This window comes from Phyllostomus discolor, chromosome 5, assembly GCF_004126475.2.
Source record: "Phyllostomus discolor isolate MPI-MPIP mPhyDis1 chromosome 5, mPhyDis1.pri.v3, whole genome shotgun sequence".
Classification (NCBI taxonomy): Eukaryota; Metazoa; Chordata; class Mammalia; order Chiroptera; family Phyllostomidae; genus Phyllostomus; species Phyllostomus discolor.
In genome coordinates this window covers 149,009,365-149,033,151 of record NC_040907.2, presented here as the reverse complement: position 1 = coordinate 149,033,151, position 23,787 = coordinate 149,009,365, and the positions used below count along the sequence as shown (strand labels likewise).

The window sequence follows — 23,787 nt, the reverse complement described above, 5'->3', positions numbered from 1 at the left end:
AAGTGCTATCAGCTCTTCCTCCTTTATGGTCCTTATGCCCATTCCTGGATCTTTTTTTTGTCAGCCATTATTTCTTACTTAGGCCTTTGCAATAAGCTAACATCCAACCTCCCAGCTTCTACCCCCATTACTGATTTCTTAAATACAAATCCCATAATGCCATTTCGAGTACTTTACTTTAAAAGTCATGTTCCTCTTTGAAGGTGACAAAATTCAAAACCTTTAGCATGACTCAGAAATCTTTTTGGGCCCTGGCCGAGTTACTCGGTTGGTTGGAGCATTGTCCTCATAAGCCAAGTGGTTGAGGGTTTGATCCCTGGTTGGGGCACACACAGAATGAGTGGAGCAACAGTTGGTGGTGTTCTCTCTCTCTCTCCCGCCCTCCCTCCTTTTGTCTCTCTCTCACTCCCTCTCTCCAAAATCGGTAAATAAAAAAATAAAAAATTTAAAAATCTTTTTTTGCAAGGTGGCAAACACCTCTCCTGTCTTGTCTCACATGCAACCTCTTCTCATAGGGCATGTCTCATGTCTCTGCACATTCCATTCCTTCTTCCTGTGATCCTGCTCCCTCTTCTAGGTTAACTGCTTACTTCTAGTCCCTCAAAGCACAGTTCAAATGTCTACTCTCTTTTTGAAGCCTTGGCTGAATCCCTGAGCCCCCTTCCTCTAGAATTAATCACATTGTCTTGTAAAGCATCTGCTCAGGTACCTGTCTCTTCCGTAAGGCTGTGAACTCACTGGGGAGAGGACAATGTCTTCCTTCACACCTAGGGAATACCTGACTCGGAGAGTAGCCATTGTTTAATGAACGAAAGATTAAATAAGTAGACTCAGCAATGTTCTTAGGGACTACTACACAAGAGGCAAGAGGCCTTCCTTGTCACCGAACTCCACTCAGGTGCTGCGCCCATTCTCCCCTCCCCTCGCGCCCAGCACTGTGTCGGTGCCTGTGCAGCAATGGCCTTTGAGCAATACACAGCAAGTGGGAGAGAGAGAGAGAGTCTGAGCTCTAATTTTAAGGGTGGATCCTTATTCACCTTTGAAATAGTTTCAGTTGTCTGGGATTAAATAAAACTAGTTTTAAGTATTTTCACCAATGCCCTTGCTGAATGAAAGCTGGGCTGGGAACCTTGGGAAAGCATCCAGAGGATTAGGGATTAAATCGTTTCATCGCAGTGCCAAAGTTTTCCATTTTAAGTAGCAAAAGTCCGCCGGGACTGTGGACTCTAAGTATGTGTACATTGATTCAACTTATTTTCGAGATATGAAACACACACTGAAAAGCACACGTAATGGCTTCTACCTGCAGCTGAGGGATCCAGGCATCTTTTCAGCCTCCCTGGAACGCCACGTAGCGTGGCTCTTAGACACCCTATTTGGCCCCTTCTCCTAGGACGTGGATGTTCAGCAGCACAGTTCAAGCCCCGCCTTCCGGCGGCAGCCAGGGCCTCGGCGGGAGGGGCCTGCCACGTGGAGCGAGGACCAGATTCTCAAACGGCGTCTCCGCGGTTGCCGCGGCGCAGCTCCGGCTCAGCCCCTTAGCCCTACGTCAACAGCGCTGGCCCGGCGGCCTGGCTTTACCCCTACGCAGCTGACGTAACGTCGTCTTGCGGGACGTGGACGGAAGAAAAAAGAGTAAGCCGGCGCCAAAATCGTCCCCGCGTGGACTGCTGGCTGGGGAGTGAGGCCGGGCGCGGCAGCAGGGGGTCAGGTACGTGGCAGGCGCGGGGATGGCGAGGCACCTGCGCCTCTGCGAGGGTTGATGCGGCGCCTGGGCCGAGGCGGGGAAACGTGGGCGCCTCGGGCCGCGGGAGCGCCGCACGAGCAGGAGCCGGGTGGCCGGGTCCCACGAGTGGGCGTGGGAGCTCGCGCAGGGATGGCAGCGGGCTTAGGGTGCGCAGCGCGGCCCCGGCGCTGTTCTTATTGACCTTGTGGTGGAAACCAGGGTTGCGGGGACCTAGGGCACCCTACCTTCCTGGCCACCGAAATGGAGGAACTGGTCCAGATGGACGTTTGGAGACTCGGTGGACCCCTTCTCGGTCCATTGCACCTGCCTCGGTTCGATGTTTTACCCTGGTTTGTAAGTGGCAACACACTGACTCTCAGGAGCCTGTGTGTGTAGTCCCGCTTGGCCCACCTGGCTTTCGTGATCTCCTCCTCAAAACCAGGCCGCCCGCAGCCGAGGAATCGGCTCTTGACCGCAATTTACAAAATGACGTGCGGTCAGTGAATAGTCCTGACACGTCAGGCAGCACCTGCTGCCCCCATTATCCCCGGCTCTCTAAGACAGTGAGATTTATGGTGGGGTCTTTGTTTTTAAGTGAACCATATGCCGATCCTGTATTTCTGGGCGAAGTTTGTTGGGACTAAAGTCCAAGTCTCCGTCCAAATCAGTAAGATAAGGGCGTCCTGTTTAGACCCTATAAAGAGGTACTTAAGAAATGTCCTGAGTCAAAACATGGAAACTCTTTTCAACTGATGACATTGAGTCTAGACACCACACACTATACCCTTTGCTCCCTGGAATCAGCTCTCCATAATGAATGCTTTTGGAGAGTATAATAAACTCTGACAGGATGAACCATTCCTTGCAGTGAGGAAGGGGTCAGTCAGAGGCAGTGTGGTATAGGAGAGAGGCCAGGAGGCTTGGTTTCTAGCTCACTTTTCATCCTAATAACTCAATGATCTTAAATATTCAGAGCTTTCAATTACTTTTAGATAAGAGAGGGATAAAGTCAATAAGTATAATTTATGACTATCTCCATCATAGAATATTTATTGAATTCTTTGTGGCTGTGGCAGGTCCTGAAGGAAAGAAAGGATTGTAAGATACCATTAGTGCCCAAAAGACAGAAGGAGGAAAACTGACATTTATTGACCATCTGTTATGAACAGGCATTCCATGCATTAACTCATTTAATTCTCACAATAATCTTATGTGGTCCTTACTGTTCCTGTCCCTGATTTACAAATGAAGAAATTGAGGGTTAGAAAGATTAAGTAACCCTCCAAAAGGCATACAGCTAGCAAGTATCCCACCTTCAAATCCCACCTTCAAAGCCCCTGTTCCGGTAACTGTGCTGTCGGTAGGAGATTTATAATCTTGTTGGGAAAAGCATGAACCAGTTCAAAGGTAAACTGTAGGATTGTGCCCAACTTTGAATGCTGAAGTGGCTGGGGAAGGTTCCTGAAGGAGATGGAACTGGAATTTTAGTGTCACTACTTGATTATTTTACCATTTTGGCTCTTCTACGAGTATTTTGGATAATTCATATGGAAATAATTGGCAACAATCGCTGAAAGAATTTATACAAGAAGCAAACAGACCATGGGCCCAAATCACGCTTCAATATTATGAAAATAATTTTCTCTTGGGATCTTCCAGACTGTCACAAACACAGAAGTCAACAAAGACAGCACTTAGCACTTCTGTCACCTATTAGATGCCATATCTTTTACACCAGATGTATCCTGCCAGTCTCTCCTCTCCCCTTTCTGTCTGTGCCTTTGTGCGGTATAAATTGAAGAACAGTACACTCCACTCCTTATTTCTCTTCACTATCGGCCTAAATGCTAGTCTTCGAGGCACATTTAAGAGGGTTGGAATATCTCCACCAATACATACAGCATAGGTTAAAAGGAGGCTCCAGTTAGCAAAGAAGGTGCAGTATTTTTCTTATCTTGTGAAAGCAGCAATATTCCAGCTGCAGTAGTAAATGGTGTATTCTCTGTATATATATACAGAGAATACCTTTTTGTGAAATACATTATTTTTGTCCAAAACCTCAAGTTTGACCTAGGGTGGGAAAATGCCCACAACCACCACGTTCTTAACTCAGGTGTCTAGCCATGTACTCATCCTCCTTGGGTTGTGTCCAGTCATTTCAAATGCCAGACATTTGCAGACATTGCCCCACCTTCCCTGGGCAGTAAGAGTGCGCTTTAGATTCTTGTGGGTGGCAGGAAGAAAGACAGGGCTGCAGCCTCTGGCCTTTCTTCCCTCTTCTTGTGTCTGCGAGGATCAGGCTGACAGTTCAGTTGCGTGGTTTTCAGAGTTCTATTGGGGGTAATAGCAGGAAGGTGGAGATCACTCTTGCTGGATGTTGGATCTGCTTTTGATCTTTTGGAGACTGATTCCTCAGTAGTGAAGGAATTGTAGTGAAGATTTAGTATCATTACATAATCACTATACCTTGAAGATTTTTTTGTCACTCAGAATACTCGTAATCCTCAGTTGCCACTTCCATAAAAATTAAGGCTGTCTAGGGAAGGGAGGGTTGAGATGGAGCATGGGAAGAAACCATTTATTTTTTCTCTCCTTTCTATACTATACAGAGGAGGTAGGCGTTTTCCTAATACAGGGGAGTTTGGAGCAGGGGTGTCAAATTTTTACTCTGAGTGTGGGAAAGTAGAGGAAAAGAAAATGAATTGTGTAGTATTTTTCATTATTCAATTTTTTAAAAATACATCCTGCAGGTACTTTGATCAGTGACCGCATTACAACATGTTGAGTCAAGTCTGCTGCTCTGGCTTCCAGCTCCTCAGGCACCGTCTGCTGCCCTGGGCCCAGCCCACAGCTCCCTCCAGACTGCGTAGGTACCATGTTGTGCATGTACCATGGCTTAGCAGTGTGTGGGGAGTTCGGTCAGAGTGTATTTCAAACGGTCTTAAAGGAGGGGAAAAATATAAAATGGCAGAATTGGGCAAAGACAGTAAGGAAGGAAGCAGCCTACTGGTGAAATGTTCTGTGTTTGTTTTTATTAAGAAATTGAGACTTTTGGACAAAATATGTCATAGAATCTGGTGAGTGTCTCACATGTACGGTATATACTTATCTTCGGACTCATCAAGTTGTACACATTAATTTTTACAACTTATTGTATGTCAAATAAGTAATTCAAAATGAAAACAATAATTTAAATAAAGTGCTACCTATATTCATTTCCCCCCAAATTTTTATAGGCTATTTTTGTTATTTGTTATAATCATTTTTAATTTTGAGATCATTATAGATACACTTGCAGTTACAAGAATTAATACAGAGACATTCCTTATACCCTGTACCCGGTTCTCTCAGTATCTCAGCCAGGATACTGACATCAATAGAGTCGAGATAACATTTCCATCACTATATGATCCATCAGGTCTCTCCTTTCTGGCCATGCCCCTCCTCCCTGTCCCTAACCCTGGCAACCTCTACTCTGTTCTACATTTTTATAATTTTGTCCTTTCAAAAACATTATCTAAATGGAATCATACAGTATGTGAGCAATGGGGATGGCTTTTTTTGACTCGGCATAATTCTCTGGAGACTCTTCAACATGTCTGTATAAACAGGTTCTTTTTTCTTACTGAGTAGTGTTTAATGGTGTGGGTGCCCCACAGTTAGTGTAACCACTCGCACATGGAAGGGCTCCTGGTTCCCGTTGTTTGACTGTTATGAATAAAGGTGCCATGAACATTTGTGTGCAGGATTTTGCGTGAACATGGTTTTCATTTGTTTGGAATAAATGCCCAAGAGTTCAATTGCTGGGTCGTATGGTAGTTAGTTTTCAAGAAACTGTCAAACTGTTTTTGTAGAATGGCTATACCTTTTTACATTCACACCAGCAACATAAGAGTTTTCCGCTTCTCCATGTCCTCACCAAAATGTGATGTCGTCACTCTTTTTATTTTATGCATTCTCGTAGGTGTGTGGTGACATCCGACTGTGGTTTTAACCTGCTTTTACCCTAATGGCTATTGATGTTAAACATCTTTTCATATGCTTATTTGCCATTTATATATTCTACTTCAGTGAAAGGTCATCTGCTCATTTGTAATTGGATTGTTTGTTTTTTTGCTCTTAATTTTTGAGAGTATTGTATTATTGGATACTAGTGCTTGATCAGCTATATAGTTTGAAAGTATTTTCTCCCGGTTTGTAGTTCGTCATTTCATTCTCTTAACAGGATCTTTTACAGAGAAAAGTTTTTTGTTTTGCTTTTATTTTGATGAGGGCTAGTTTATCAGATTTCCCTTTTATGGATTATTCCTTTGGAGCCAAGTCTAAGAACTCTTTGTTTAGCCCTAGATCCTGAAGATTTTCTTTCTTTTTTTAAGGTTTTACAGTTTTACATTTAAGTGCATGATCATTTTGAGTTAATTTTCGTATAAGGTGTGAGGGTTAAGTCAAGGTTCATTTTTTTGCTTACGGATGTCTCGTTGTTCCAGCACCATTTGTGGAGAGGCTGTTTATTATAGTTTGAGTTGGCTGTCTGCTTGATAACACCTAATTTTTCTGAACATTCTATCTCCAAACCTTACCACAGACAACTTGCTTATCAACTAATCAAGCTTATTATCATTAGAAAAAAATCTCTATTTCCCATTCATGTAAAGAAGAGTTTAGGTGTTATCCCTGTGTTTGAACACTAATTCTGCTACTTTGTAAGTCACTAGTGACAACAGCTATGGATTTAGTTCACAATTTTATGGGTTGGTTGGTGTGTTGGACTAGGCTCAGCTGCACGGTGGTTTGGCGTCTATGTCAGTTTTCACGCTGGCTTGGGGCTGATTGTTGGTGGCAGGGGGCCTCCGCTGGGGTGATGGATCGTGTCTGTTCCCCATGGTCTCTCATCCTCCAGCAGGCTCTCCACAGCTTCTTTACCACACGCTTGCAGTCGAAGCGAGGCGTAGGGCCAGCACAGACTCAAGGGGTGGGAGAAGCTTCGAGTACTGTGGCCATTTTTGCATCCGGCATGGTTGGTAAGTTACTCAAATCCTCTGGGCCTCAGTTTCCTCGCTTATAAAATGAGGCTAACAGTAGGTAACTCATGATATCTAAGTCATGAGGCTTGCCATGAGAATTGAGTAAGATAACAGTGGTGGTGATGGTAACGATGACGATAGCGGAGCCTTTTTTATAATACAGGAATATTGGGGTGTTTACTTTGTGCCAGTGCCTGTTCGTGCGCTCATGCCTTTTCTCCCTCACACCTTTATGAGATAGGTGAGGTTACAGCAAGTAAGTAGAAGGTTGAGATTCCAACCCAGGCAGTCTGGCTCCAGAGTCTACACTTGACCTCTTATGGTATATCCTCTGCCCTGTAAAGAAAGGTGTCTGAATAGTTAGCACAGTTCTTAGTATATAGTAAGTACTCACTTTGGTATTTTTATTCTTGATATTATACTTTATTCTCAGTAGCCTCATTCACAGAAGGAGGCACTTTCTGATCTTGTCCCTAGATTTATTTTTCTATTTTTGTATCCAGATTTTTCTGGAGCCCGCAGCCCTCTGTTCACTGACCACAATAAGCAGAAGAGAAGAAAATAAATTAAAAAGGCAAAGTGAGAAAGCATATGGACACAAACATGGAGGAAAGTGGAAAGCCAGGAAGGGAGAAGAAATCATGCCAGGGTTCCTTCCTGGTCAGGCCTGAGGACTTGGGTGCTGAAAGGTGAAGGGCCTCTCCTCCCCTGGAGCACGACGCACGGCACTTTCGAGGAATGTGGACAGCCCTACTCCACCCCAGCCCCCACACGCATGCGCACACGTACACTCAGGAGCCCCTCAGAGATGGCTATTCTGTGGGACTTAGGGCCTAAAGGTCCCTTAGGAGATGGGAAGAGATTACCCATCCCAGGGCCTTGGATTTTTCCAAAGGAATCAAGGCCTTTTCAGTCTTCAATATGGACCCTAAAAAGTATAGTACACGGCAGATCATTAAGAAATGCTCCCTAGAAAGGTAGGGTGAATCGGGAGGGTGAATGCATTGCTGAACAGGAAACCCAGAAAGCCCCAGATCCCACAGAACTCTCCTTGGTGCTCTAGCCTACTGGGCGTGACTGCACTTTCACTTGCTTGAAACCTTGTTGCGGCCCCCTTTTGAACTTTGTCATCCCTGGTCTGTGGTGACCCAGTTGCCAGCAGCCAGAGTGACCCCAACTACCTGGCTCCAAGCCGAGCCACCCTCTGCTGACAAAGACTGTGCATCAGGTGCCTCATTCATGCTAACCTGACCTGATAGATTCTAACTGGTTTCTGTCATATGATTACTTGGACTGATACGTGTGCTACTACCTGTGTCCCCGAGGTACCCTGGGGTGTCAGCATACTTCCAGGACAGGATAATCCCTATAGTGGACAGGAGTGAGAAAGGGTCAGCAGGTCTAGTCCTGAGAGTTATCAAAGGGAGTGTAGCTCTGAGCTCTGCAGTCTCTGGTGATGCAAACCCCAGGGGAGTAAGTCTCTCCCTCTCCCACCTCTCTCTCTGTCAGGTCAGCAAGGCCAGGACTGTTATGTATGTAACTTTTAACCATAGTCTTGGGTGCTTAGGATAATAACCTTGAAGACTGAATCAGGGTACCTATGTTGCTGAACCCGATAAAGAAGGGGAGCTCTCCATGGAACTGAGCCCCAACAACAAACCTGTCCTTCAGCAGTGAGAGGCTCCTCCAGCGGGAAGAGACAGTCCACCTGTGTGTGGGCTTAGCCAGGGTGCCAAGTGCCAGGTCTGTCCCAGGTGATGGACTTCCTGAGCAGCTTTCTGCCAGCAACTGGACTGCAGGCCTGGTATCTCCAATGGACTTGAAGCATAATCGCTTTTAAAAATGTTTCTTTAGGAGAGAGAAAAAAGGACTCTTTACTAATTCCCTAAAAGTGTTCTTTCTGAGATTTTGTGTGAAGTAGGCAGAGAGGGAGGAGAACACACAGTGATCTTCCAGTCCACGAGAATGAGATTCTGCCTGCTTTACCCACCATCGCGACAGCGTAGAGAAAAGAATAGAATCTAGATCATAGTTAGAGGCGTTTGTAGTCTGTAGTAAGGAGACAGAGGGATTAACTCTAGAGAAATTCTGAGAAATCTATCTATAAATATAAATGGAGGTAATGGTGGTTGATTCAAGTGGAGGAAGTTATTCTGTGATAGCACAGTTATAGAAAAATGGTCCAAAAGGTGGCTTGGAATGATTACTTTTAGTCATTCATTAATGCCTCTCATGATACATAGAGAACTCCTGGGGAGGGGGCAGGAATACCTAAAATTTAGTCCTGCTGAGAACCTGTGTGCCCATGTTCTCTCGCTTTCTTACAGTCCGAGAGTCCCACCAAGCAGAGGGCCATTTGCAGTGAGTGAGACCATCTGTCAGCAACTCCCATCCGCAGGCAGCTTCTCTTCCCCGTCCAGGCCTCCGCGCCTGCCCGCCCCTCTGCCTGTGCACTCGCTCATTCTCCTTCTGTGCCAGTTACAATTAGGTCGGGATCGTGTATCAGAAAACCCAAAACAATAATGGCTCCAACAGGCTAGAAATCTCTTTGTTTTTCTCCTGGGAGAAGCCTGGGGTCCTTACAGAAGGGAGGCAGTTGAGGGCTTCCAGAGCAGTGTGTGAACTCATCCGGCTTCCACACTCCTTTCTTTTCCTTTGAAGTTCTTACTGTGTTGTCTTAGAGCCTGAAGTGGACATTTGAGCTCCAGCCTCCATACCCATGTTCCCAGCAGCAGGATGGATGAAGGGAAGAAGGAAGCACTTGTCCTCTTTTTTTTTATTTTTTTTGTTTACATTTAATGTAATTTCAGTCAGAAAGGCATCAGTAAGAAACATAACATTGGGTCATAGAAGGAAGAGCTTCTAAGAGGCAGAATGGTTCTGCATATGGAGAGTAATTAGAGGGCTCTGACCTGGGGAACCTTGATTTATGTAGGAACAAATTATGTAGGAATTGGCACAAATAGATGTGGCCGATGGCAGCTTGAAGTCAGGCAGCCGTGGGTTAAGATCTCAACTCTGAAAGCACTTTTCTTTTTAAAGAAATTCCTGGAAGTCCCACATACATTTTCACATGTATTGTGTTAACCAGAACTTAGGCACATGGCCATGTCTAGCTGTACAAGAAAGTCTAGGAAATGTGATCTTTTGACTGATGGCACTGTACCCTGCTAGAGCAGGGAGTCCCGCACCGTGTGACAGAGGGGGCGGGTGATTGGCAAGTGGTTAGTGGGGAGAGTTGGACCTGTGAGAAGTGGTGAAGCGTTCAGTGCCTGACGGTTAGCTCCTAGTGCTTTTGGCTTATGTAAGTATATTTTCAACTTTTTAACCAACTTTTGTTTGTTGTTTTGCCTCCTTAGAAGTCATATACAGCTTTGCCAAAAAGAAAGAAAGAATCAGGAAAGGGTTGCTTAGGGGCAGATGTCCAAAGGGATAAAAACAAAGCATCTGACTCCAACACTACTTTTCCTTCGGAAAGCTATCTATCCAGTTTTTTTTATCATTATTACAGGTACCTGGGTTCATGCTGCCATGTCAGAGAGAAAACTTGTAGTAGGTAGATTAGTCATAATGTTTTATTACTCATACTAATTACTTTGCTCTTAATTGTCTTTGCTAATCAGACTCACTCTTTTTATAGTGATGTGGCTTTAAAAGCACATATACTGTATTTTTTTATTATGAAAGCAATGCATGTATATTGCATAAGTTTGGAAAACAGGAATAAAAAGGTTAAATCACCTATAATACATTAGGAGATAAAATATTAATATTTTGATTTCTTTCCTGCATCTTTTTTCTGTGCATTTAAACATGTCTATGAAATATACCATGAATATTTTCCAATGTTATTAAAATATGCTCATGAATCCATCTGCCCTTTTTTGACATTTAATCTATTATAATCTTACTATAAACAACACTGGTGAACAGCTTTCAGATGAATCTTTTTGTCTTAATCTCTGATTAGTTTCTTCGAATATATTTCTGAACGTGGAATTGCCAAATGAAAAGATGAGAACATTTTTATGGCTTTTGCTATATTTTACCAACACGTCTTCAGAAAAATGTCTTGTTTAAACTCTTCACCAGCAGTGTGTAAGTATGCCCGTGGCCTGTGCAATGAGTGCAAACTCCACTCGATACTAGAATAAGAACATGCTAGGTCTGGCTTTTGATATACTGGTTTTACTCAGTTAAGAGTAATAAAGCTATTTTTTTAGAGGCTAAACTGGTTAATATTGTGCATATATCTTTTTAATGGGATGATGTATTTTCTTTTTCTTTTCCTTTTTCTTTTTGCATTGACTTTGGGATCAAAATACAGATCGTGTCCAGCCTTCAGCCATCAGAAATGTCCGTTCCTGGAGCAACATCCCCTTCATCACTGTGCCCCTCAGCCGCACACACGGCAAGCCCTTTGCCCACCGCAGTGAGCTGAAACATGCCAAGAGAATCGTGGTGAAACTTGGGAGTGCCGTGGTGACCCGAGGTGATGAATGTGGCCTGGCACTGGGGCGCCTGGCATCTATTGTTGAGCAGGTAATTGCCAAGATGGAAAAGTCTACTGAACTAAAAAAAAAATAGGGTTTTAAGGTGTCACTTCAGGTTTACCAACTTTTACAAATAATCTTGATTTGAGTGCAGTAGATTTAACCTGATTTGAAAACTCCTTCTCCTGCTGCAGGTGCCAGTGCAGGACAGCGTCCCAGGGCAAACAGAGGGATGTCACGGAGGACAGCTGATTTCATGCAGTGCCCCCTCAGGCTCTTTAGTAATAAGTGTTTCTTAATCCTGGCTGCACGTTGACACTGCTGAGGACCTGGCGGTGCCTGGGCTTCACACAGTCAGTTAGCACACGTCTGTGGGTGGGGCTCACACACCGAGTTTCCAGTTTCCCCAGTGACTCTAACACAGAGTTAGGGTTGAGAGCTTAGGTGGATGTGGGTAAATATTGAACTTTTCTTTTTCCCGTTTTGTTGGGCTTTTTCTTTTTTTAGTCCAATAATCTTGAAATAAATATCAGCTATCATTGCAAAGATTTTCCAAGTCCAGATATTTAAAAGGACTCCACAGAGAAAACCCATGTAATGTAAACTTTCATTTAAAGGCAAAGGATATGCACTGGCCAGTGTGGCTCAGTTTGTTGGAGTGTCATCCTGTAACTGGAAGTTTGCAGTTCCGGTTCCTGGTCAGGGCTTATACTGCTAGGTTGCAGATTCCATCCCTGGTCTGGGTGCATATGATCTCTGGCGTGGGCATGTGTGGGAGGCAACCAATTAATGCTTCTCTCTTCTCTCTTGTACTGATGTCTCTCTCCCTTCCTCTGTCCCTTTCTCTCTCTAAAAGCAGTGGGAAAAAAATGCCCTTGGGTGAAGATAAAAAATAAATAAAATGAATATATAAAGGCAAAGGATACAAGTGACAAGAAAGGGAGTGCAAGCAGACACTGGGGGTGGGTCTGAGAGACAGACACACCGCTGTGCACAAGTCCCCTGGGGTCCTACGTGGAGACAGGGACCACAGTTTTTTCCAGATTAAATCAGAAGAGATCTGTGTAAGGAATCTTGGCTTTGGACGGGCTCAAAGCAGAAGTTTCTGGTGGGGATGTAATGCTCCACTGTCCATGCAGTCAAGCCAGGCTGACTGGAGACTATCTGAAAAAGAAACTGACCTTGGGGGTTGACATTCGAAGTTTTGGACTTCAAGCATGTTACAAATCCCACTACCCTTATCTTTGCCAAGAGCAGGCTCAGCACACTTTTTCTGTGAAGGGCAGATAGTAAGTATTTAGGTTTTGTAGGCCGTATGGTCTGTGCCTCAACTACTCAGTCCTGCCACTGTAGCATGAAAGCCACCTTAGGCAGTAAGTAAATGAATGAGTGTGGCTGTGTTCCGTTACCAGTCTGATTATAAAAACAGATGCAGGTTTGCTGGCCCTTGATCAAGAGTCGAAAACCAGACAGTCGGGCATCCTGGAGATGCAGCTAGAGCTTTTCCTTTCTAGCCCTCTATCCTTTATAGACATATTTTCAGTTTTTATAATAACTACTGAGGAGTTGGAAACTGCCAGCCTGAAACTTGACGGCATTTTCTTCTTATGTTTTTCTATGCTATGCAATTATTGTCAAATTTGCCTCACAGATTGAGCCCATCAGACCAATTTGATTTAACAAGTATTTGTCAAAAGGCTACTCTGCTACTAGGGAGCTAGGGCTGGGATGCCCAAAACAATTAGGTGACTGTTTAAGGCAGTAAGTATTCAAATGAGCGGGCCCACATGGCATTGACGAATGGGTCCCGGGACAGAAAAGTCAAACAACAGTGCGGTTGTTGGGGCCCCTCGCAGAGCTGGGACTCAGCCTGGGCCTTTACAGCTGGTTGGATTTGCCCCAACAGATGGGGACTGTTCCACGCAGCCAGGTGCACAGGGTGAGCGGTGCCCCGCAGTTGTGCAGGCCGGTGCTTCTGGGGAAGAAGAGGCTCTGCAGAGCGGGGACCAAAACAGGAATGAGTGTAGCATGTTGGGGGGCGAGGGAGGAGGTGAGATTGTGAGCAGTGGTCGTGATCTCAGGGCGAGTGGGAAGCAAAGCCGATCACTCCATCGGGCAAGGCTTTGCCAAGGTAAAGCAGTTGGGATCCAGTCTCAAAACAGTATGAAGATTTCGAGCAAAGGAGAACATTGATGGAAACAGTGGGAGAACCTGGTGATGATCTTAGGCCACCAGCTTCCCTTCTAGAGACACCCATGGGCCTAATGGAAGGACTTTCTAGTACGTCTTGTCCAAGGCATCAGATCATGTTAGGTGGACGCCAGAGCCGACTTAAAGTGGCTTCCACTGGCCAAAGATGGATGGTAATTACTGCAGTGAGTTTTAACACATGAAATATGTTTAAATCCATGAATTCATAATGACACTTTAAAATAGCTCATTGGTTATCTTTGGAGGATACTAGAGAACCTACTCATTATATTGAAAACAGTAAATAAAGGGAAAGAGAAGCACATCTGCCCTGCCTTTCATAAACAAACTATACCTCTAGGTGATCAAATGGCTAATGAAGGAAAATGTCCCTTTATGGAAGTGAATGAAGCCTACGAATGAAGAAAGAATGAATGATTTCAAATGTCAGCATTTTGCAGCCCTAATAATTAATAGGTCTTTGTGATGGTCATAAACAGCTGCTGACAGCACACAAAAAAGGATAACCAGGCATTATGTATCCCCTCTATGGACACTGTGACCTATAAATTCTTGACAAAACAAACCAAGCCTCCGCACCTGATAGCAGTTTACGGGACTAAGGAATACAGCATTAAACTACGGCACAGGGACACACGCAGGAAAATTGAGGCAGGGAAGCCCTGAAGGACAAACAGCCTAGTTCCTTTAACAAAAAAATATCAAGAGAAAAATGCTGGTGAAGGAACCTGTGGATTAAAAAAGGTGTAAGAGACATTTCAGTGGATTGCAGTGTATGGGCTTAATTTGCACCTCAGTTTGAGCAAGATGAAAAAAATCAGAGAAATGTATAAATACTGACTTGATATTTCATATTAAGGGATTATTTAAATGTTTTAGATCAGCGGCCCCCCACCTTTTTGGCACCAGGGATCCGTTTCACAGAACACAGTTTTTCCATGGACCCCTGGTGGGGTTGGGGAGGACAGGAGGTGGAGCTGAGGCAATAATGCAATTGAAGCTTCACCCGCTAGCCCGCCCCCTGCTGTGCCACCCAGTTCCTAACCTAACCGGCCATGGACCTGTACCAGTACGTAGCCCGGGGTTCGAGACCCCTGTTTTAGATGACATTTGTTTTATGGATATGTCTCTTTACCAAGAATCTGGTAAAAAGAGACACACATCTATGTCTCTTTATAAAGAATCTGTATCTTTACCAAGCAATCTGGGTGATTCTTCCCAGGGCCAATCCACTGCTGGTTTCTCTCCGTCTTTCTCCCTCCCTTCCTCTCTCCCTAAAAAACCTTCTCTCCCTTCTTCTCTCTCTGAAAGCAATGGAAAAGTGTTCTTGGGTGAGGATTTTTTTTAAAAAGTTATTTTTTGAAATCATGGTCGATCACGGACAGCCATTTGTGATTTCCTGAACCCAGGTATATTGCTCAGGCATCAGGGAGAAAGGAAATCAAGGAATATTGACTTTGTTTGCATCTTGAACCTTCAACCCTTTCATGTGGATCTGTCCCAGGTAGGGAACAAATGCCTGGGTTCTGGGCAGACAGAGCAGAACAGGGTGAGCGTCTGTCCCTGGTCTAGCCAAAGGTGACCCTGGGGATCAGACATGTCCCAGAAACAGCCTCGTCTCCCCAGTTCATGCCTTAGAATTTGAGAAGGCATTTGCTAAGTTGATGTTGCAATTCCTAGCTCCTGACTTCTGTTCTGGGCTTATTTTTCCTGTAACAACTGGGCCTTTTGCAAATACTAAAATATAACAGGTGCCATCAAGCCTTATAGATGCCACACCTGGTTGCACACCAGAATCCCCCATTAAAAACTGATTCCTGTCTGCCACCGGCTCACCAGATTTGAGTCAGCAAGTAGGAATCTGTATCTTTACCAAGCAACCTGGGTGATTCTCCCCAGGGCCAATCCACTGCTGCTCCATAAACCAGCATTTGGGATCCACTCAGTTGTCCATCCCACCTGAGTTTCTTGGGAAGCAAGGAAAGAGATATTACAAGTGACTTGTGCCTTTTTCTTCCTCAATGTCAGGTGTCAGTGCTACAGAATCAAGGCCGAGAGATGATGCTGGTAACCAGTGGAGCTGTAGCTTTTGGCAAGCAGCGCTTGCGCCACGAGATCCTTCTGTCCCAGAGCGTGCGGCAGGCCCTGCACTCAGGGCAGAACCAGCTGAAAGAGATGGTGAGTGCTGCTTGCCCACCCCCTGCACCAGGGGTGCTCGGGCACCTTTCCTCCCTCCCACCCACACCTTGTCTATTTGTGTGTTACAGGCAATTCCTGTCTTAGAAGCCCGAGCCTGTGCAGCCGCAGGACAGAGTGGACTGATGGCCCTGTATGAAGCCATGTTTACCCAGTACAGCATCTGTGCTGCCCAGGTGAGAGGCTGGCCTTTGCACAGGGCCGTGAGTGAGGGTGATTCCCATGGAGCAAGCAGACTGAGAAGGGCTCTGGAGCCAGACCGCCAGGAGACAGCCTCGGCTTCACCACTTGTTGGTTGGGAGATCTGGAGAATGTCTTTTAAGTCTAACTTTTATGTGCCTCAGTGTCTTCATCTGAAGAACAAGGATAAGATCAGCTGTCTTCAGAGGGTTTTTCACGAGCTTAATGAGACAACATATGAAAAGCATTTAATACAGTGTCTGGCACAGTATGCTCTCAGTGTTAGTTCTGGTTATTGTACTAACACCTCTTAGGGCTACCCCAACGGCTAATTTTTTAAAAGTGCCTGGAGCCAGGTGAGGAAACTTAGGCCCATGTTTCCTGAAGACAGAAAACTTAGATGTCTTTATTTCATTAGCAAATTGGACTTCAGGTGGCTTGTTTCGGATGGCACCTGGTTGCCCTATATAATAGATATTAAACATTGAAGGTTGGAAGGAATGTTGGTGGTTGGTTGGTTTTTCATTCATTCAGCAAATATTTTTTGAACACCTGTGGTGTAGCAAGAAATCTGTTAAGCATTGGGGATACTGTGGTAAACAAAACAGCCATGGTTCCTGTACTCATGGAACTTAGAAGGTTTTAGTAGTTACTGCTGAATGTTCTAGAACCTTCTTTCTATATTACTTCTTTTTTTACCTAAATTTCCAGAATTTTTTTCAATTGTTTTTTTCATCAACTAAACAACTACACATGGAATAGACCTAAATAGACCTAAACTGCTTTGTTCACAGTTGTTACTCAGTGACGTTCTGGTGTTATTCCAGAGTGTCCTTGAAAAAGTGAGCTGGAGCAGAAAGGTACAGACTTGTCCACCTGTTTCCTGTGGCTGCAGACCCCTCTCTGCCAGCTTAGATTTTTTTCTGTTAGCATAAATGCAATGGAAGCCTCAATTTCTGTCACCTTCCTGTCTCTTCTCTGTCATAATCCAATGATAGTTTTCGTCTGATTTTTTAAAAGTGCCTGGAGCCAGGTGAGGAAACTTAGGTCCAGGAGCTTTGTTTTTATTTTGTTTTGCCTTTTCCCAGGTTTGCTGTTCCTCTTTTTTTGGTTTGTTTGTTTGTTCGCTTTAATGAAAGTCACATTAAAAGTCAGTGCACATCAGCCATTGTTCCCATTACCACTGACGTGAAAGAAGGAGCTCTACCCCCGCCACGGCCTACAAGCATCCGTCCTCGGGCCCCTTCTCTCCTACCTTTGCCTTCCCCGGTGGCCTTATCTACCGGAAATCTTTACCTTCTGTACCCTTTCCTGTAGTTTCCTGTTTTCTCTACTGATCCTGTTTCAAAGATCATTTTCATTGGCTTTTGGAAATCTCTAGCAAGTTGTTTGTCAGGTTAAAGACTTACACAGTATAGCAGCTTATTTTTTCTTCATAAAAATGAAACTGATTTGCATGTTGAGAGGTTGTCCTTCTCCAGGCACATACTTATCCCTTGTAGGGCTCTTGTCTCCTACCTCTTATTTGTTAAATTGCTGGAGCCACAGGTATTTTCAAGAGAACTTTACACCTCCTGCTTGCCTCTGCTACACACACATGTTTACTTTTATTATGTCACCTTTTACCACCAGGACTAGAGTCTATATGCTTTTTGACCCAGTCCTATTACTTAGAGGACTCAACTTTCCTAAAAAGGAATTCATGATCTATCCTTACAAAAATATGCCCCATTCCATTTTCCCCAAAGCATCAACATTTTTATTTGCCATCCCAGCAGCTAGTACAGGGCCTGGCATTTCAGAGGTACCCAATGTATTTTTTTAAAGATTTTATTTATTTATTTTTAAAGAGAGGGAAAGGGAAGGAGAAAGAGAGGGAGAGAAACATCAGTGTGTGGTTGCCTCTCATGCACCCCCTACTGGGGACCTGGCCCACAGTCCAGGCATGTGGTCTGACTGGGAATTGTTGGTTTGCAAGCTGGCACTCAATCCACTGAGCCACACCAGCCAGGGCCCAATATATTTTTATCAAATGGGTGAGTAAATTATTTCCTTTAGACATATTACCACTTTGCCTTCATTACCCACATTTTATATCATTCAGGCTGCTGTTATGTTAGTTACCACAGCCAGACCGTATTCCAGGGCGTAGCCTTTCCACTGTTTCATTACCTTCCTTCTCAACCACCTGCTCCAACCATTCCTACTTTGGCCTGCCTTACGCATGAGAACCCTCTTCCTTAAACATCAGAGTGTTCTCAGTGAAACATGTTCATGAGCTTCAGGGTTTGTTGCTATTTAGTTTTTTGCCCTCATCCCCATTTACCTTCCTCTCCTGCTAAACACTGCTGACAACTTGGATTCAAGCAGGCAAGCAGAGCTGACTGCCAGCCCCACACCCAGCTCTCCCCTCTCCCTCTGAGCTAAGTTATGCCAGTCCTTTCAAGGTGTGACTGAAGATTCACCGCCATACACCTCTCAGATTAGTCCCACGTGCTGAGACACAGCCTTCACTAACTGCAGCAGTGGCCGGCTGCAGAGCAAGGATGGTGATGACACAGCCCCCTGCCTTGACCTCATGCGCTTCCCAGCTGGGTAAACCACTCACTCCTCCCTCACCAGAGCTACTGCAGCCAGACCCTGAAGCGGGTGCTGAGATACAAAGATATTTTAGAAACTAATGGCAGTCATTACTTTCCCCAGTACTACTCTAAAGTTGATATATTAATTTTCTTAATTTTGTGAATGGATGAAATTTGGTAGTTCTCAAAATTACTTTTCAAAAAATCCTGAACATCATTAAATCTTCCAAGTGATTCTTTTTCCCCATCTCTAGAAAAATTGGGTAAGCCTCCAAAGATGTGTGTTCCATTGTGATCTGTATTGGGTCTCACAAGCCTAAAGATTAACTCCCCCAGTCTTAGCATCTTGGCATGCTATTCCTACTAGGAAGTTCATCATTTTTCTCCCTCCTATGTTCTTGATCTATTTGAACCTTTTAGATTTTGGTGACCAATTTGGATTTCCATGATGAACAGAAGCGCCGGAACCTCAATGGGACACTTCATGAGCTCCTCCGAATGAACATCGTCCCCATTGTCAACACAAATGATGCTGTTGTCCCTCCAGCTGAGCCCAATAGTGATCTCCAGGGGGTAAATGTGGGTGAAGTATTCCTAAGGCTCCAGCATGCTGGAGACACTAATGCTGCGCTATGCTGCATGCACTAACACCGGAAGCTGGGCACTGACGAGATGGAGAAGCTGGGAGAGGAGGTGGCATCGTGAGCAGTGGTGCATAAGCTCTTCTGGAGCCACAGGGTTTCATTCAGCGGGGTGAGGTGTGAGAGTGGTTTAAGACTTAAGATGGTGCTGTGGGCATGGCCTGTGCATGTCAGTGGCTGGAACAGTGCACGTTTGGAAAGGAGGGTTGCCAAGGAGGCACGGTGTTTTGCAGATGGAAAGGCCCTGCAAAACCTGTCGTCCACGTACTTGGTCATTAATTTTGCCTGCCAGAGCTTAGCTGAGTACTTCTGCGAACTTCTTTTTGAACTGTATAGCTCACTCACTTCTGACTTTTTATCTGTATTTCAGGTTATTAGTGTTAAAGATAATGATAGCCTGGCTGCCCGACTGGCTGTGGAAATGAAAACGGACCTCTTGATTATTCTTTCAGATGTAGAAGGTACAAAGCAATGCCTTTTCCTTTAGCCAGCCTTTGTTTTAAATACTACATGTGGAGCGCTTTTTGCTTGAGTCCTTCTGATTTTTTTTTTACTACGGACTGTTATTTTCTGAGCTCTGCAGTCTGACAAAGGGCTTTTATGACTCAGAAGAAGGAGGGTAGTCCTGGAGATGCAGTTTAAATGCTGAAAGGTTGTCATCTCCAGGCACTTTAGATTCGTTTTTTATAGCAGCTTCATGAAGATGTAATTCACATACCATACCATACCACTCACCTATTTAAAGTTTACAGTGCATTGTTTGTTAGTGTCCTCATACAGTGTTTCAGCCCTCATCGCGATTTCGGAGCCCTTTTTCACCACCATAGGAATCCCCGTACCTGTTGGCAGTCACTCGGCTCCCCGCCAACTCCAGCCCAGCGCAGCCTCTGATCTGCGTTGTCTCTGTTGGTTTGCCTGTTTCAGTCACTTTATATAAATGAAATCATACACTCATGCTGCTGTGAACTCCATGTACAAGTTTTAGTGTGAACATCTTTTTAATTGTACCTAGGTGCAGAATTGTTGGATGATATGGTATAACTCTGTGTCTAGCCTTTGGAAGAAATTCCAGGCTGTTTTCCAATCCGTGTATACCATTTGACCATGTAAACCATTTCCAAAACGCTATCAAGTGCACCGTTTTACACCCCCACTCACAGTGCATGAGGGCACTTGTTTCTCCACGTCCTTGCCAACACTTACCTCTTGTCATCTGCCTTTTAGATTATAGCTGTCCTAATGGTACACAGTGATAATCATTGTGTTGATCACTTTCAGCTTTTAATGTAATCCCCGAGACAGATTATTTTAAATTGGAGCCACTGCAGAAAGTCCAGGCTGTGTGGCCACCATGTCGAATGCGTTACTCTAGTCTTTTCCCCCTCCTCATGGAGGGGCCCCTCTTGGCTCCAGTTTGGCTCTCCATTCACTTCCCATTTTCCTACACTGTTCCCCTTTACATTTTGACCCATAAGGAATAGGAGAGCCATGTCAAAAATAGGCCCAACCTACAAGATCCCCAAAGTCCCCCATTACCTTCCCAGGAGGTCAGAAAAAGCTGGCTGGTTCCCAGCCCACATCCCAGGCAAGTTAACCCGGCCAGGCTTGTTCTCCATTTGCACTCCCCCCCGTGTAAGGTCAGGGCAGACAGAGGTGGATCGGTCAGTCCCTGCCTATGTGGGAGGTCAGAGCTACCATCCTTACATGTCAGTGTCTCTCCCTGTAAAAAGTCTTGGTACCGTTTTATCCATTGTACATGTGAATTCTCAGGATAGGAGTGGCTGATTTGGGGTAAGACTAAGCTACCCTGGAGAAAAAGGCATTTAGATTTAATCAGCAGATTTTTTAAATTAAATTTCTACTATGTTCAAATGCTGCTCTAGGTACTTGAGAATGTCAGTTTATTCAATCCTAGTAACAACCCTAAAGTCGGTAGGGCAGCCCAATTATTCAGATGAAGAAATAAAAAATTAAGTTCATATCAGTTAAATGGTATATCCAAAGTCACATAGCTAGTTGTTGGTGGAAGGCAGTTTCTAATCTTACTCCTTTCAATTAAAAAATCTGTACTCTTCCCTCGGAAGGGTGTGAGCCTGAGAGATCAATGTGTAAAGCCCAGTTTGAACTAGACTCCAGTGAACAGCTTTAATGTAGCCCCACACACCAGAATTGGTCATACAGGTTTGTACTCTTTACCTCTGATCGGTTATCCGCCAAGTGTTGATTTTTAGAACAATATCAGAATTGTAATTATCCTCTTGCTGGCTTTGAGAGGCTGCTATAATGGAAAAAGGGTAGGCAGAGTATCAGAATGCCAGGGACCTCTAGATGTCTCTGGAAAAGGTTTGGTTTAGAATAGTCCAACCTTGCCCATCCTGCTGTATGAAACCAAAACAGCCTCAGAATCCCAGACCTCTGTGCACAGTATCTGTGGAAAGAACTGACCCTGAATCCTGGGAGCTGTGACGTGCTGGATCGCAGTGGACAGAGGTTGTGAGAAGAGACTTTTGGCTGTCACTGCTGCACGTTGACTTGCTCTGTACAGACACTGACTTCCTCCCTCCCCGACCCCTGCTTCCCTAGAAAGTGTGTCTTCAGCAGGGCTGTGTTAAAGCTCTGGAACAAGGCAGCAGAGGGGTATACTTGAGCCCAAGAAGAGCAGTGAGTTAAAACCAGAAGCATCACTGCCCCAGATGTCCTCAGCCAGGCTGGGACCAGGCGCTGTTCCTCCCTGCCTGTGTCCCCCTTAGGCCTAGATGTGACTCCATTTCCTCAGGCCCCTCTTTCCTGTTCAAAGGCTCCACCTTGCTTAGAGTGAAATTGTGAGGATTTTTATCTTGGATTGTATGCATACAACATTTCACGTAATTCTTTTGTCACTCTGCTCAGTTATATAAGGGACACAAGCTTAGTGGTGATAAACCCATACTGAATGCAAGAGCCGTGCGCTCTTCTGCTGACTCAGCCTGTCCTTCACAACGGCTCACCCGTCACATGGGTAGTATAATAGGGCCCTGTGAGAGGTAATGGGAACAGGTTTCACATCTCATCCTGCTGGGAAGTTAAACAGTTGTGGCTGCTGCGCTGTTTCTGTAAGAGTCACTCTTCTTTTTCAGTTCCACCCTTTGGTTCAGCATCATAAGTAGCAATGGCAGAGATGAGGGCAGCTTCCAGGTAGACTGTGGGTGGGGCTGATAAATTTTGTGCCAAGGATGTGGCCATGCCCTGATGCTGGCAAACATTGACTTATTAAGCTTGGTTACAGAAGTATGTGAGGCGAGTCCTCCTGGAGCTGCTTCTGAGTGTGGGTGGACGCCACTGGTCCCTCGCTCTCTTTTCTGGGTAGCACTGGTGGGACGGCAGAGTCTGTCCAGATGAGTTAAGTACACAGTGGTTGGCAGTGCCTGGGAGGCCTCTCTTGGGGGCCACGTACTTCCACTAAAGCCAGGTGATTGACCCTTGTTTACTTTTTAGGCCTCTTTGACAGCCCCCCAGGGTCAGACGATGCAAAGCTCATTGATATATTCTATCCCGGAGATCAGCAGTCTGTGACATTCGGAACCAAGTCGAGAGTGGGCATGGGGGGCATGGAAGCCAAGGTGAGACCTGGGGCCTTCACTGCCTGTCACAGCTCTGAAACCAAAGCACTGCCTCATCATTTTTATGTTTGCAGTTGTTTGTGGGCTAATGGTTCATATGTGAGGCACATGCGCTCTTACGTACTCGTATGCACATATCTAAATACAGGCTTAGTGCACACTGTGTACCAGTCTTTAGTCATGTCTGTATATGTATTCTGTTCATTGGTACTATATAAAGAGTATATTTGATTGTAAACTGCTTAAAGGCGAGGTCTGTGTAGTTTTCATTATTCATAAATCCTCTAATGTTATCAGTTCAAACATTTCTTGATGAAATGTTGCAAAAATTCTTCTCTCCCATTAATTGTTCTAAGAAGTTATACCCATAAGATACAGCATCACATAGCAGTGGCAGAGATGAGGACGAAAGTCCCCTTTACAGAGCTACAAGTGCTCAGCTTCAGACTCTGGTCGAACACCAGACTGGACGGTAAGTTGAGGTGTAGTACGGCGAGTGTGGAAGTCGTGAGTCCCACTACAGTCCTGGAAAGGGAACTCGCTGAGCACGAAGGGTCGACTGCTTCATCTCTAGGCAGCACAAGCCACAGTTGGGCTGGGTGCGCTTACAGAGCTTCCGGAACATCCCTCTGGGTACTTAAATTGCTCAGTATAACATTGTGTTTTCTGCCATTTTGCAAATTCGAAGTGTGGATAACTAGACCCTGCAAAGGTCTGAACCTTGTCTTTGGATCTAACCTCTCCTGCTAGGTGAAAGCGGCCCTCTGGGCTTTGCAAGGTGGCACTTCGGTGGTTATTGCCAATGGAACTCACCCTAAAGTGTCGGGGCACGTCATCACGGACATCGTAGAGGGAAAGAAAGTTGGCACCTTCTTTTCTGAAGTAAAGCCTGCAGGTGAGTAGTTCTTCGTGGCGCCCTGTGGTCTGTGGGTGGGAGCGAGCGACGCCGTTGCCTCGGTGCAGCTGAACACCGAGCTCTCGGTCTGGGAACAGGGGTTCCCAGAGCTGATGTGCTGGTATTTTGAGACATGGTGGTGTTTTGGACACCGTTTGCAAAACTGGCTTTTGCTTTGCTTTATAAAATTTATCTCACCTGCCTAACTAGGCCTCCTAATTCTCTCTAAAATCACTAAGT

At 45.0% G+C, this 23,787-nt stretch overlaps 1 protein-coding gene across 5 annotated transcripts in view; it reads left to right on the top strand.

The window, feature by feature from the left end:
• The first annotated feature begins 1,540 nt into the window (after window positions 1–1,540).
• The window catches only part of ALDH18A1 (aldehyde dehydrogenase 18 family member A1), a 38,060-nt gene continuing 15,813 nt past the window's right edge, over window positions 1,541–23,787 (top strand). Inside the window, exons 1-9 of one of the 5 annotated variants that reach the window (XM_028511657.2) lie at window positions 1,541–1,711; window positions 4,477–4,592; window positions 11,078–11,292; window positions 15,483–15,632; window positions 15,722–15,826; window positions 18,833–18,985; window positions 19,424–19,514; window positions 22,528–22,652; window positions 23,403–23,547. In XM_028511657.2, coding sequence (XP_028367458.1) covers window positions 4,505–4,592; window positions 11,078–11,292; window positions 15,483–15,632; window positions 15,722–15,826; window positions 18,833–18,985; window positions 19,424–19,514; window positions 22,528–22,652; window positions 23,403–23,547 — 1,072 coding nt within the window. In that variant the 5' untranslated portion in view covers window positions 1,541–1,711; window positions 4,477–4,504. Of the gene's footprint in view, window positions 1,712–4,476; window positions 4,594–11,072; window positions 11,293–15,482; window positions 15,633–15,721; window positions 15,827–18,832; window positions 18,992–19,423; window positions 19,515–22,527; window positions 22,653–23,402; window positions 23,548–23,787 lie in introns of all 5 variants that reach the window. The other 4 variants (XM_036027065.1, XM_036027064.1, XM_028511656.2 and 1 more) reach the window with 4 other exon arrangements.